Genomic DNA, 14516 nt, shown 5'->3' with positions numbered 1-14516 from the left:
GCAGCCTGGCTGGTTTCTGCTTGTTCCAGGCAGTTGGTGTGATCTCAAGAGTCTCCTTGCAGCTCAGCTTGTCTGAGTGACGCTCAGCACTATTATTGTTTATAATCATAACAATATTATGTAATATTTTTATATTAGGGCATAGTGAACCTGGTCTGTTTCAGGGACTTCCTGAAGCTATCTTGAGTTGTTTATCTTCTGTTTTAAGGAGCTTTTCTGCAGGATGGAATGTTTTAGTCTCAGAGGAAACTTACACAACAGGGTAGCAGTAAATAGTGACTTTGTGGTTTGAGACTGAATGATATCTTTATAGCCTGTGAAGGGAATGTGGTGGGGCAGTTGAGAACATTTTGAACTTTTTAAAGATTGTTAAATTTCTGCCTACAGGATTCTGTGAGGATAGCAGCAAAATTCACATTCCTCATTGAGTTTTAGTTCTAGTTCTTTGCTTATTGATTGAAGAGATGACTGGAGACCCAGTGCCTGACTGGTAGAGACAGCCAGAGTCTGAGGGCCAGAAAACAAGGTCTTAAGTAGACATATACATGTTGCATCATTAACACATATGCGACAGTGCACTGTACACTAGGGCTGAATAAGAGGCCAAGGACACTCCTGGTGCGTAGCTCCTACAAAAGGCAGATAGGAGAGAGGCCGCTAAGAGCAGATGTTTACAGAAAGATCATACTGCCTAGTTCTACATGTCATTATTCTTATTTTCTGCATGTGCTTATTTGGTATCTCAGTCACTGTTCTATTGCTGTGAAGAGTCACCATGACCAGGGCAACTCTTATAAGAGAAAGCATTTAATTGGGGTCTTGCCTACAGTTCAGAGGTCATCATGGTGGGGAGCATGGCAGCATGCATGGCACTGGAGCAGTAACTTAGAGCTACATCCTGATCTGCAAGAAGGGAGGGAAGGAAGGGGTGTGGGAGAGACAGACAGACAGACAGACAGACTGGTCTTGACTTGGCTTTTGAGACCTCAAAGCCCACCCACAGTGACATGCTTCTCCAACAAGGCCACACCTCTTAATCCTCAAACAAGTGCCACTCGTTGGGGACTAAGCATTAAAATATATGAGACTATGGGGGCCGTTCTTATTCAAACCACCACATTTGGTAAACAGTCTTTCTAAAAATTAGTAATTTCAGGTCATCATTCATTTCTGCTATAGTTCCATTTGCTGGACTCTTCAGCTAGAGTTGTGTGTTCTTCATTCTTGTTTACTAATTTGTACTTTTTTTTCTTGTTTGTAAAGGAAACTTTTCAGTATACACTTTTCAAGTGGGCTGAAGAGCTTGATGCACTCAGTCGAATACAAGACTTACTTGGTTGCTATGAGCAGGCCTTGGAACTATTTCCTGATGATGAAGTGATTTGCAATAGTATGGGAGAGCATCTCTTCAGGTTTGTAGTGACTTAACTATTACTTGTTGAAGATTATTCTTTATTAGTCCAAAGCAAGTATATGTTATGCATTAACTTACTTTGTTTGGTTTGAGATGGAGTGCTGTGGGATGGTCTGTATGTTAAATTGCTCTGGTTGGTCAATAAATAAAACACTGACTGTCCAGTGGCCAGGCAGGAAGTATAGGCGGGACTAACAGAGAGGAGAATTGAGGGAACAGGAAGACAGAGAGAGACACTGCCAGCCACCGCCATGACAAACAGCATGTGAAGATGCTGGTAAGCCATGAGCCACGTGGCAAGGTATAGATTTATGGAAATGGATTAATTTAAGCTATAAGAACAGTTAGCAAGAAGCCTGTCATGGCCATACAGTTTGTAAGCAATATAAGTCTCTGTGTTTACTTGGTTGGGTCTGAGCGGCTGTGGCACTGGCGGGTGACAGAGATTTGTCCTGACTGTGGGCAAGGCAGGAAAACTCTAGCTACAATGGAGTCTTACCACCAGCTCAGTCTGGGCTGGAATTTGTGGGCTTACGTGATGTCTCAGCCAGGTACTATATGTATTCACCAGTATGCCTGTAGATAGAGTGATTTAAATAGGGAAAGTTTATAATTAACTATAACAGGATGGAGGAATGAGTGATTAGTTGGTAATAAGGAGAACTCAAAAGAATATAGGAATAGTAAAGATGGCATGTAATCTGGTAATTTAAAATTAGGTTTATTTTGTGTGTGCACATGTGGGTATGTGTGCATTTGTACATGTGTGTGGGTAATGTGCCATGATTTGCATGTGGATGTCAGAGGACAACTTTTGGGAGTTGGTTCTCTCCTTCTGCCATGTCGACCTTAGGGACTGAGCTAAGGTTTTCAGGCTTAGTGGCAGGAACCCTTACCTGCAGGGCCATGGCAGTTTTACAGTATATTATTTAAGAGTCATACCCCTGGGACTGAGGAACTGTCTGTCAAAGGGAGAGGTTTCTTTACTGGACTCAGATCCAGTCCTTGTTTGAAAAGGCACAGCTGTGGTTCACAGGATGCCTTGGCAGAAAACTGGTGCATCTGTTCTTTAGAACTTGCTAGAATTTTTCCTTTTGGGGCAACAGAGAAGGCCTAGTGGGGAAGTATATATTTGGAGCATACTGTTAATGAAACTCCGCTGGGCGGAGTCCTAGGTAAGCTGCCACCACTGCTGCTGGCGCCATGCCCTGGGATGCTCTTGCCTCCCATGCACCCAGGGAGCCTGCGCACAGGGGACCAGAACACTTCCCTTCTGCGGTGTCTCCTGCACCTTGTACTGACCGGTGGCTGTTACAGGCCAGATATGCTTCCACATTGCAGGCAAAGTGGGTGCGTTTGGTCGTAAGTCAGGAACTGGTTGTCTTTAGTTAGTTTGATTGGAAAGCAACACTAGCAGAAGGAAAGGGAATACGGGGCAAGTCGGAAAGAATCCAAGAGCAGTCTTCTTCAGGTCCTTTCTGAAGTCACAGTGCACATTCCCACCTCCGTAGTGAGTCACGTGCTTGCAGGCTGGGGAGCTCTAGTACCCAGGGTTGTTTTTTTTTTTTTTTTTTTTATTTTTATTTTTTATTTTATTTTTTTTATGGGAGATAACAAGCTGAATGCTGTATATTGAAGGAGGGAGGAGGTCTTAAATACAGGATTATAGCACAATGGGAGAACCCCGGAGGGCAGAAGTTCGCTACTGATGTTTTACAACCTTGCATCTAAGCTGTTAAAGCCCATTATGCAGGATACACAGACAAGGAACTTCCCTTAAGCATTCAGGAGGGTGAAACCCGGGAGGGAATTAGCATAGGGAGGATATCAAGGTCAAGGTCAGCAAGCAAGGCAACAGTTACCCAAAATGGGGGCCAGGGCCCTACAGGTCCCTCTTTTACTAAAAAAATGAGCTTCTGACTTAGGTTATGTGGGACGTCAGCAGGTCATCTTACCCATCATGGAGATGCCTGCCCAGGCCACTTGGGCACTCTGTCTTAGGTTGGTGAGCACCCCCCCCCCAGATATTACCCATCTCTGAATACTCATTATCATACAGGCTCAATCGTGTGTGAGCTGCAGAGTTAACTGCTGCCAAAGATCTCAAAGTGGCGCTGGGCTTGCAGTCTGGTACACAGGGTTTTTATTGGAGGTTGCATACTTAGCCTCCACCTCCCTGTGGTGCATACCCAGACTCTAGACTCCCAGAATAAAAGCCATATGCAGCATAAGTTACATTGCTTATATAAACATGAAGGCACATTGGCTCCCTCATTATCAGTTAAAACAATGAAAACCCTCATAAGTCTCAGTATCCACATGACAGTCAGAGGTCAGCCTTGGAAGTAGTTTCTCACAGGGCACCCATCAGGCCTGCCATGTGAACTCTGTGCACACCAGCACACCATACACATTCCTGAGAAATTACAGGACTACAATGAAAAGTTAGCATTGCTTGTGAATTTGGAAGTTGTAAAGTAATGGGGGAAAGAGCATGGTTCTGCCAAATTGGCAAGTTGTAATTTCAGATTTAAGAATTTAATAAATGAACCTCATTTTATATTCCTTCTAGATGTTCTCATGCATTTCTGCACCATTGTCTTCTCTCAGATCGTTGATGTTTTAGTAATGAGCTGAAAAGTGCCTTAGTGCCCACAGAATTTCTCTTAACTATATCTAGAGTCTATTAGCCGTTGATAATTATTTTAGTTAGATTTTGTATTGCTGTGAAGAGACACCATGACAAAGTCAGCTCTTATAAAGAAAACATTTAGTTGGGGCTGGCTTACAACAGGTTCAGTCCACTGTCATCCTGGTGGGACATGGCAGTGTACAGGCAGACATGGCAGTGCTGGAACTGAGAGTCCTATATCTTGATCAGCAGGCAAGAGGAAGTGAACTGAGACACTAGGCATGGCTTAAGCATATATGAGACCTTAAGTCCACTGCCACAGTGACACTCTTCCTCCAACAAAGCCACACCTCCTAATAGTGCTACTCTCTGTGAACTTACAGGGCCAGTTAGATTGAAAACAGCACAATAATCAACCTAGTAGTTTTGTCTCCTACTCTCAAGGGCTGTGCAGGGCCAGGGCTCTGGAGAAGGGAGTGTGTACAGTCTCTGCGGTTCTGATAAAATAAATGAAGTCAGCAGTAGTCTCCCTTGTTACACATTTTGGTTCAGCATGGTGAGGCTTGTTCAAATCAATACCATGTGTTTTCTTCTGTGATGTGTTGTTCTGTGCAGTCTCAGAATATAAACAAGATACCTCTCCCTTCGGGGTAACAAAGAAGTAAAGTACACTGACCTTAAGTATTTCAATATTAAAACTTGAGTGCCTAAGATCTAACCAGCATCTCCCTTTTGTTGCTTGTCCCATTTGTCTTAGCCATGCCTAGAATGATAGTCATGATGAAGCTTCTCTAGAATGGATGGTGACTAACGGTGCTTGGGAAGAAAGGAGTGAGGATTCCTCTTGTTCTGCTCTGTTGAATGTGTGCTCTGTAAACTCCTGATCCGTGACAGCTGTGTAGAGAATTTGATAGTAGTAGAAATCCATGTCTCTGCTCAAGTGAAGGCTTGTGGAGTGAACAAAGTATAGACCAGTTTGGATGCTGCTGAAGTCCGATGGGATGTGAGAAGTGTCTAGTTGTGGGCAGTGCAGTCAGCCTATGATTAGCTATTTTAAACAGTGACAGGGAGGTTTTCACCACAGTTTGAGAAGCAGCATTCAGAAGACTTAATCGTATTTCCCCTTTGTCTTTTATTTTTTATCTGCTCATATTCAATTCAATACAAGTTAATGCCTTTGCTGCCCCATTCTCACACACAGGCCCTCTGAGATGCCTAGGTAGAGATTCAGAAAAGAAGTCAGGAGAGTGCCTTACTCACAGAAGGAGAAAGTTTTGCCTGGAGGTTGACTGCTCTGGGATCTGGGGTCGTGAGTGAACAGAGGCACTGTAATTGACCACGCAGAGGTGAATGTATTCTTTCATATCGTCCCCTAGAATGGGCTTTCGCGATGAGGCAGCTGGGTATTTTCATAAAGCGGTGAAGCTCAACCCCGACTTCAGTGATGCAAAGGAGAACTTTTACCGTGCTGCCAACTGGTTGGTGGAGCGCTGGCACTTCCTCATGCTCAATGACGCCAAGAGGAATAGGGTTTATAATGCAGCCATCCAGAAGGCCGTGTGCTTGGGCTCCAAAAGTGTTTTGGATATTGGCACAGGAACTGGAATACTGAGGTTTGTTGTAATCATTCTTTCTTTATTATATTTACATGACTGAACAGTTTTGTTAGAGAGCAAAATTGCAACATTGGTATATAAAAATGGCAATTGTTTTTTCATAATTGTTAGAGTTATTCATGTAACTATTCTTTTTTATTTTTTGAGACAGGGTTTCTCTGTGTAACAGTCCTGGCTGTCCTGGAACTCACTCTATAGACCAGGCTGGCCTCCAACTCACAGAAATCTCCCTGTCTCTGTCTCCTGAGTGCTGGGATTAAAGGCACATGCCACCACCACCCAGCTTGATGCAACTATTAGTATTGTACTTTTTACTATGATTTTACTTATCAAAAGTTCAAGAAAACTAAGAAAAACTTGGGGTTATTGAAATTCCGAATAATGAATTTTAGAGTATTTTTTTATATCAACATTTTTGTGGAATCTAGAAAGCCTATTGAGCAAACTTCTTGCTAGTTGTGTCTTAATTGTGTGGATGCTGAGCCGGGTGTGGTAGTACTGCCTTTAATCCCAGAACTTGGGAGGTAGAGGCAGGAGGACTTCTGTGACTTTGAGGCCAGCTTGGTTTACACAGTGAGTTGCAGGACAGCCAATGCTATGTAGAGAGACCCCGTCTCAAAAAGCCAAAAGCCAAAAGCAAAACAAAATGTGTGGATGTCATTTTTTATTGAATGATTTGTTTTTAAACAAGTATGTTAGTTCATTCTTTCTTTTTATTTATTATTATGATGATGCTTATTACTGTTTTTCTTTTTTTGAGACAGGGTTTCTCTTTGTATTCCTGGCTGTCCTTGAACTCCCTCTGTAGACCAGGCTGGCCTTGAACTTACACATATCTGCCTGCCTCTACCTCCTGAGTGCTGAAATTAAAGATGTGCACCGCCATACCCAGCTTCATTTATTATTATTTTTTTATCTTGATTTTTTTTTCTTAGACCTTTTTTGAGATAGTGACTCACTATGTATCTTTGGCTGTCCTAGAACTTGCTATGTAGCTGGCCTTGAACTCACAGAGATTCACCTGCTTCTGCCTCCTGGGTGCTGGGATTAAAGATATGCTCCACAGGGGGCTGGAGATGGCTCAGAGGTTAAGAGCACTGGCTGCTCTTCCAAAGGTCCTGTGTTCAATTCCCAACAACCACATGGTGGCTCAGAACCATCTATAATGAGATCTGGTGCCCTTTTCTGGCCTAGAGGCAAATGCACAGGCAGAACACTGTATACATGATAAATAAATAAATCTTTTAAAGAAAAGATGTGCTCCATCACTGCCTGGCTTAATTAGATTATTATTAATCTGTGTGTGTGTGTGTGTGTGTGTGTGTGTGTGTGTGTGTGTGTATACACGTGTGCATGTGCAAGCCAGAAGTTAACTCTCAGGAGTCAGTTTTCTCCTTCCACTGTGGGTTCAGGGATTGAACTTGAGTTGTCAGACTTGAGTGGCAGATGCTTTACCCTTTGAGTCGTCTTGCTCGCCCTGATCTTTAAATGCAGAAGAAATGATCGTTATATTGAGGAATGGAAGGAAGATCTCGTGTTTGAAGAGTCATAGTTTTGTTAACATTGGAAGTGTTCACAGTGGGTTCTTTTCTCTTGCAGCATGTTTGCTAAAAAAAGCTGGTGCGCACTCCGTGTACGCCTGCGAAGTGTCCAGGACCATGTACGAGCTCGCCTGTGATGTTGTGGCTGCAAACAAGATGGACACTGGGATTCAGCTCCTCCATATGAAGTCACTTGATATAGAGATTCCAAAACACATTCCTGAAAGGTGTGTTTATAACTCACCAGAAACATTAAGATGCATTTCCAGCTTCTTATGTTAAAAAAAGTATTAATATCCTCATTTTGTGGTACAGTTATCAGCCAGTTTAATAAGATATAGGATTTTATAATAATGTACTTTTTAAAAAGTATCTAAAGAACTCAAGAAAAATTGATACTGAGAAAGTTAACAAAAACCCTTCTTTAATACCTCACATAAACTCATGCTTTTTTGTCCATAAAAGTGAATAGACTTCCTGTAGGTCAGCAGTGTTAAGTAACTGTTTAAAGTGTAAACAGTTCACACTGAGCAGACATCACATTTTCATCACTATCCTTGATTAAAATGAAAGTTTAGAAGTGCCAGTTGACAAGAGTGTCTTCCTGTGGCCTTCAGATACTGTATGTGCAGTCTGAGAAGCCTTATGTTTTCATCTGCATCTCACTGTGGGCAGGAGAGCAGTGGAAGATTAGAACTAGAAGGGATTTGAACGTCCTCTGGCCCATCATTTTTAAAGAGCTTTCCTTTTTAAAAAAATTTTTCAAGACAGGGTTTCTCTGTGAAACAGTCCTGGCTGTCCTAGAACTCACTCTGTAGACCAGGCTGGCCTTGAACTCACAGTCACAGAGATCCACCGCCCCCCGGCTGAACTTTCCCTTTCATAATGTAACACTTGTGTTGTAACTGCCTGTGCTGTCTGTCTTGTGGCTTACTTAAATGTAGTCTACATGTAAAGAAGTTTTTGGTACTCTATTGTTATTTGAACTCTGATTTTTAAGTCTTCTTCTAGTTTTAATAATGTGTGCATGGTACTTACACTTGTCAGTGGTGTTTGTTAGAGAAGAAGTTTATCATGTTAATGCAGGTGCATACTCACTTTATACAAAACAGAAACGTTGTCCTGAGTTGTCTTAGGAGCCTAAGATCACAGAATTTAAACACCAGGCACATAATTTTTCAGGTAGGGTTCCTCCTGGGTGCAGTTGGCTACCTGTTCTTTGTGTCCTCATGGGACCTTTCCTGTGTGTGACTTAATGCTAGTGTTGGTTCTTTCAGTAGGACACCAGTCCTGCTGGATTAGGACCTCACATTGGTGACTTCATTAACCTTAATTGCCTCCTAAGGGCTCTGTCTCCAAGTATACGATTAGGGCTTCCACATAAGATTTGGACTGGCATGAAGCTAAGGTTACTGTAATGTGTATTTTCCTCACGGAGTGCTTTTGAAGCAGGTGAAATAGATATTTCAGTTCAGACTCCTACTTGTTCACTTTGACCATAAGCAAATTTCTGGACTGAGTTGTAGGACTAGACGATTGAGGTACTTTTCATATTCTAAGTGTATGCGGTTATAAATAATGAATGTTTTCTGTCTGTAGATAGTTGGGTCTAGGTACCGTGGAGGATACCCAAGTCATCCCTACCTCTCAGATGCCTCCACATCTGGAGAGGAGCATAAGGGCTATTATGACAGTTTTGTACATCTTTAGATACAGAAGTGAACGGTGCCGGCAGTGAAAGCTAGAGAAGTTCAGAGAAGGGGAAACCTTCTTTCTGAGAAGGAATGAATGAGGAAAGGAGCGGACCTCTGGGGTAGGTTTGTGGAGACTGGAGAAGGGGTAGGAGAGGCGTAGTCAGATACGTGTAATGTAGACGGTCAAGATGGAATTTTGGGAGGGAAGGTTCTTGTCAGCATTAAATGTTATTTGCATATCAAATCATAACTGGACTGGCAAGGTGGCTCACTGGGTAAAGACATTTGTTGCCAAGCCTCATGACCTGAGTTCAGTCCCTCAAACCCACAAGGTAGAAGGAGAGAACCATCTCAGACATCCACACGTGCATTATGGTACACCTGTACCCACAGAAATAGTGTGTACATGTATTCACACACAAAACAAACATGTTTTTTTTTTTTTTTTAAAAGAAAGACAGCTGAAAAAATTTATTCCTGGTGGGGTGGTACACGCCTTTAATCCCAGTACTTGGGAGGCAGAGGCAGGAGGATCTCTGAGTTTGAGGCCAGCTTGGTCTACAGTGTGAGTTCCAGGACAGCCAGGAATACACAGAGAAACCCTGTCTCCAAAAAACAAAAACAAAACAAAAATTCATTTTGAGAAGGGTCATTGATGGTAGAGAATCTGAATGTATTCCCTCCTTGATTTGCTTTTGCTTTTTTAGTACAGGGTTCCATGTAGCCCAGGCTAGCTTCAAACCCACGATGTAGTCAAAGATTACCTTTAACTTCTGCCTGATCCTCTTGTCTCCACATCCCAAGTTCTGGTTGGGAGAAAAACATTTGTCTGGGGTGTTAGAAGCTCAATAGTTGATGTTAAGGGACTAGTAAAGATGTGGGTACCAATTACTCTTAAGAACTTAGGCAGGGAATGAGAGTCTGAGAAGGCAACCCTTTTATGCCTAGATTAAGGAAAGGGAGCTGATGAAGAAGAGAGGAGCCCAAGGGACACTTCAGGATTCAGGGGAAGATACTAAAATAAAATGTATCAGGAAAGTTTACATAGAGATTTTCTGTAACATGTTTGCCTTTTTTCTCTTATCTTGACAGCTTTATATAAATAGCATGTCATTTTACTTACATGTATCTTTAAAACATCATTCTATAGAGTGTCCCTAGTTGTAACAGAAACTGTCAATGCAGGTGTGTTTGGAGAAGGAATTGTGGAGAGTTTAATTCATGCATGGGAGCATTTACTTCTGCAACCAAAGGTAAGCTGCGTGAAAGCACTCAAATCTGATTAATTATTTATTATTTCAAGAGGCCCGAGAATGTTCGCAAGACCGGAAATATATCAGAGTATGTCTGTGTACCTGAAAAGAAACAAGAGAAACCATTCAACAGCACAGAAACAAAACCAACACACTCCTGTAAGTCTATGTCCCATCTGCTTTATACTTTATGCAGTTCTTTAAGGAGACTGAAGTTCCTAGGAAGTTGGGACAGGAAGTAGGTTTTTCCCCCCACTTCTCACAGGGCAGAACAGACCCTGGGTTACCTCCAAGCAGCTAGCCTAACATCCTAGCTCTGGTCTAGTCAGGCCTACCTAGTTGGCAGTGGGGATTCGGGCACAGAGTATTTTAATCTTTAGCCCTGGTGGTCCCCAGATGTGGCCAAGAGCCTTGCAAGGCAGAAAAGGCGCTCAGGGCAGGCCCTCACCCCAACCTTCACCAGTGATGCTGGGCTTCAGAATGGGGAAACCTCCATTTTTCCACAAGGGAAAGTTTTCTCTAGATGAGGACTCTCACCATGCCTCCCCGCCCCAGCAAAGCCCTCAAACAGAGTCCAAGGACTGCTCCCCTGAGGTTCACCATCAGTCTTTAATGCTGTCACACTGCATAATGACAAGTCACACACTTTGGTCTCGTGTTGGCAGTGGCAACTTACAATGAATCGAATGTCAGAGCACCGGGCTAGCTTCAAAGAACAGACACCTTCACTCCCAAGGTCTGACTCCGTCACAGCCCTGGACAGACAGCAGAGGTTGACAGCTTTCATCTGAGTGCACAGCAGCTTTGAATGGAATTATAAAAACATATTTACAGACGTTCCACAGTGCTCCTTTCATCAGAAGCAAAGACCCTTTCATATAAAGGGATTATATCTAGGGCTGTGCAAAATTCAAAAGGTTTAGATCCTTTTGAGAGTTCAGAGTCCATTACACACACACAAAAAATCACCTGGGCCTGAGAAGTCCCAGGTACGGCCAAGGACTACCTTTGGACCGACTAACAAATACTGTGGCCATAAGCCAGCCATCTGACTTCAACAGAGCCAGAGGTCCAGGGAATCTCCTGGCTGTCCAGGTCCCAAACCTAGAGGGAGGTGGCAGTGAGATTTGCTCACCTGAGGCTGGCCCTGTGGTCCTGCAACCAGGTATTGCTTGTGCTACTGAATTGGAGAGATTAAGCCAGTCATGACCACAAACCATTAGCCCAATGTCTCACTTTCAGCTCTGTTCACTGTGGCTGGTAAATGTTCTGACTGTCACTATGTTACTGTTCTGTTCCACGTGTTTAAGGGGACTGGGTCCCCCCAATGAACTGAGATAAGCAGGTAGCTCCTGCCAGGTGTGGCTTATGTATAGCAAGAGAAGTCATCTGTTAGACGGGACTCGTGAGGCCATTGTCTCAGTGCTGATGTACAGGACTTATGTCTCTGTCAGTGTTACTCATTTCTGCCTACTAATCTTCTTCGTTCTCCTGGAAGAGAAGGAGGGAAGGCATGTCAAGGGCCGCCTCCCTCCGTCTTGCTATGAGGCCTGCAACATGAATAGAGCTGGTCTTGGCCAGCAGGAGAAGCCTGCAGCCAGCCAGCAGCTCTCAGAGGGTGAGGGTGTGCATTCTTGGAGCAGAAAGGGCAGAGACAGAAGCTGCAGATGAAGTGGCAGGGAGTTCGTTCCTACTATTGGCAAGCTGATCAAAGGTTGAAAAGAGAATCTGATGTTAATTGGTAATTACTATAGTAAGAAAAGTTAACAATTTTTTTTTTCAGTAACACTGGCAGCCAAGGATACACTCTGTACCTCCTTTCCTTTCTAAGCCAAGTTCTTCACTGTGATAACATCAAGGTCTCTTCTGCTGGCCAGCAACTTCCAACTTTAACCCACCTTAACCCTTCTCTGTCCTGATACTGCTTGAGAAAAAAAAAATGTTCAATTACCAGCCTGCATACTCTGATGTTTTGGAAAAAATTATGCTTTTGCCTCCACAGGAAAAGAAAAAATCCATGGATTCTGGTCATTTGAGTTCAATGGGTTACAAATACTTGTCATCATTTAAGAGAATTGATTACAAATTAGTATTGATTAAGATAAGAAAAACTTCTGCTAATCTGAAATGTTTCACATTGATACAGGTTTTTAATATATTAATGCAAAAATAAGTTTTTTGTTATGATATATGCATATATCTACATGTTTCTATTCTTGTTTGAAATGTTATACCTATGCAATGTTCTAAACTGCTGAAAAGAAACCACAAGAAAAAGAACTTTGGTAGAAATTTGCATGTTGTTTGAAAAGCAAGAGAAGGTGAAAGATTGGAATAGTGGTAGGAAAGGGAAAAAGGAGTTTGTCTATGTCAGGCTGAACCAGAAGAGCAAACATAGGGAAGGGCCTGACCTGAAGGTACATGCTAAGTTGTACAAGGTCAGAGGGGACGTGAACTGTGCTGAATGTGAAGGGAAACTGTAAGATATATGTGGGATTTAAACATAATGTTAATTCTGGTTTTCTTTATATTAAAAATAGCTGATGATTCTTCATTGAAAAATGTTTATGTTAAAAATGGAAATATATACATGTGTGTATATATGTGGACTTGTATGTGATTTATGGGTATGAATGAAAGTTGGATTCAACTGTGTGTATGTGTGCATGTAATTATTGTTTAATTTTAAACAGCAACCACATGGCTTTCCTCCATCTTGGCTGGTGACCTCATCATGAAGTGGGCAGCCACATGGCTGGCAACAATCTTTAAATAAAATTAAAGAATCTGTTCATTGTATCTCCTTTTAGACTAAGGAGGCAACAATCCTCCAATATTTTGGATTGGGATAGATTTCTATATGATATTTCATGTCATAAAAAATAAGCTTTAAGCTGGGCGGTGGTGGCACACGCCTTTAATCCCAGCACTCGGGAGGCAGAGGCAGGAGGATCTCTGTGAGTTTGAGGCCAGCCTGGTCTAGAAAGTGAGTTCCAGGAAAGGTACAAAACTACACAGAGAAACCCTATCTCGAAAAACCAAAAAAAAAAAAAAAAAAAAAAAAGGTTTAATAAGATAGGCTTAAAGCAATGTTTAATAAAATATTAAAGCTGCACCTCAATGCTTTTATACACAAGAATGCACCTTGCTCTGACAGGTAAACTTTGCAATTTAAGAGTCTCCCAAATGATAATGGTCTTAAAGACATGAAGTGATCATGAGAAACAGCTGAGGGTTATGGATCTTAACAGTTTTGCCAGGTGTTGGCCATGAGGAGCATGAGTCACAGGAAAATGGAATGGGCTTGATTCTAGAAGATATTTTGGAAAGGAACCAAATGTAATAAATGTTCCATTTACTAAACAACGAACTGGTGGGCTATTTCAAAATAATGGTTCTTGGGCAATTCCTTTTGCGTCCAATTGATAATCATTATCCTGCTGATCAACTATTACAGTTTGCTCAGATGCATTCTTTTACTTTTCCTAAAGTATTAGTATATACTCCAGTGAAAGATGCTGCTTTGGTTTTTACTGATAGTTCTTCTATTGGGAAAGCAGCTTATTAATGGTGATTAAAGGTGAAGGACATGTAGTTAAAACTATTCCTGATTCAGCTCAAGTTGTTGAGTTGAGCTGTTGGTTTTTCAAGTTCTTAAAACAGGTAATTTATATAGAGATAGTCAATATATTTATAGAGCTTTTCAAGCTATAGAAACATTCTTATATTAAAACTATTAATGAGCAATTAAGAATGTTATTTCAACAAATTCAGGATACCATTTATTTAAGAAAATTGCCATATTTTGTGGAACATATAAGAACACATTCAAATCTTCCTGGTCCATTGGTTAAAAAAAATGCTTTAGCTGATAAATTTATTCAGTTCATCGCTTTATCAGTTGATCGCTTTATCTGAAGTTGAGCTTGCTCAGTGATCACATGGCTTGCATCATCAGAATAGTAAAGCTTAAGAAAACAATTTGGTTTAACAAGAGGAACTGTTCACCAAATTGTTAAAGAAATGTGGTACATGTCCTCAATATTTGACTGTACCTCACTTTGGAGTAAATCCTCAAGGTCTTCTTCCTAATCATTTATGACAAATCGAATATAAAACAGGCATTCCTTATAATCCTCAAGGACAAGGTATTGTTGAGAGAGCTCACAGCAGCCTCAACATATACATCTTCAAAAATTAAAGAAGGGGGAGTTATAACCCCAGTCACCACATAATGATTTAAATCATGCCTTATTTGTTTTTTAATTTTTTAAAATGTGGATGCTGCTAGAAAATCTGTAGAAAATTTTGGCATGAAGGCACCACCACAAAATTTGCTCAAGTTAAATGTAAAGATCCTTATACT

At 41.6% G+C, this 14516-nt stretch overlaps 1 protein-coding gene across 16 annotated transcripts in view; it reads left to right on the top strand.

The window, feature by feature from the left end:
• LOC143273263 (protein arginine N-methyltransferase 9-like) overlaps nt 1-14516 on the top strand; it is a 31608-nt gene that overhangs the window by 10847 nt on the left and 6245 nt on the right. For 5 of the 16 annotated variants that reach the window (XM_076571811.1, XM_076571812.1, XM_076571816.1 and 2 more), the window contains exons 2-4: nt 1264-1412; nt 5423-5659; nt 10201-10309. In XM_076571811.1, coding sequence (XP_076427926.1) covers nt 1264-1412; nt 5423-5659; nt 10201-10309 — 495 coding nt within the window. Of the gene's footprint in view, nt 1-1263; nt 1413-5422; nt 5660-7261; nt 7431-10047; nt 10151-10200; nt 10310-10815; nt 11887-11933; nt 14348-14516 lie in introns of those variants that run through there. The other 11 variants (XM_076571821.1, XM_076571823.1, XM_076571822.1 and 8 more) reach the window with 7 other exon arrangements.

Source organism: Peromyscus maniculatus, chromosome 5, assembly GCF_049852395.1.
Source record: "Peromyscus maniculatus bairdii isolate BWxNUB_F1_BW_parent chromosome 5, HU_Pman_BW_mat_3.1, whole genome shotgun sequence".
Taxonomy (NCBI): Eukaryota; Metazoa; Chordata; class Mammalia; order Rodentia; family Cricetidae; genus Peromyscus; species Peromyscus maniculatus.
This window is presented reverse-complemented; position numbering and strand designations above follow the sequence as displayed.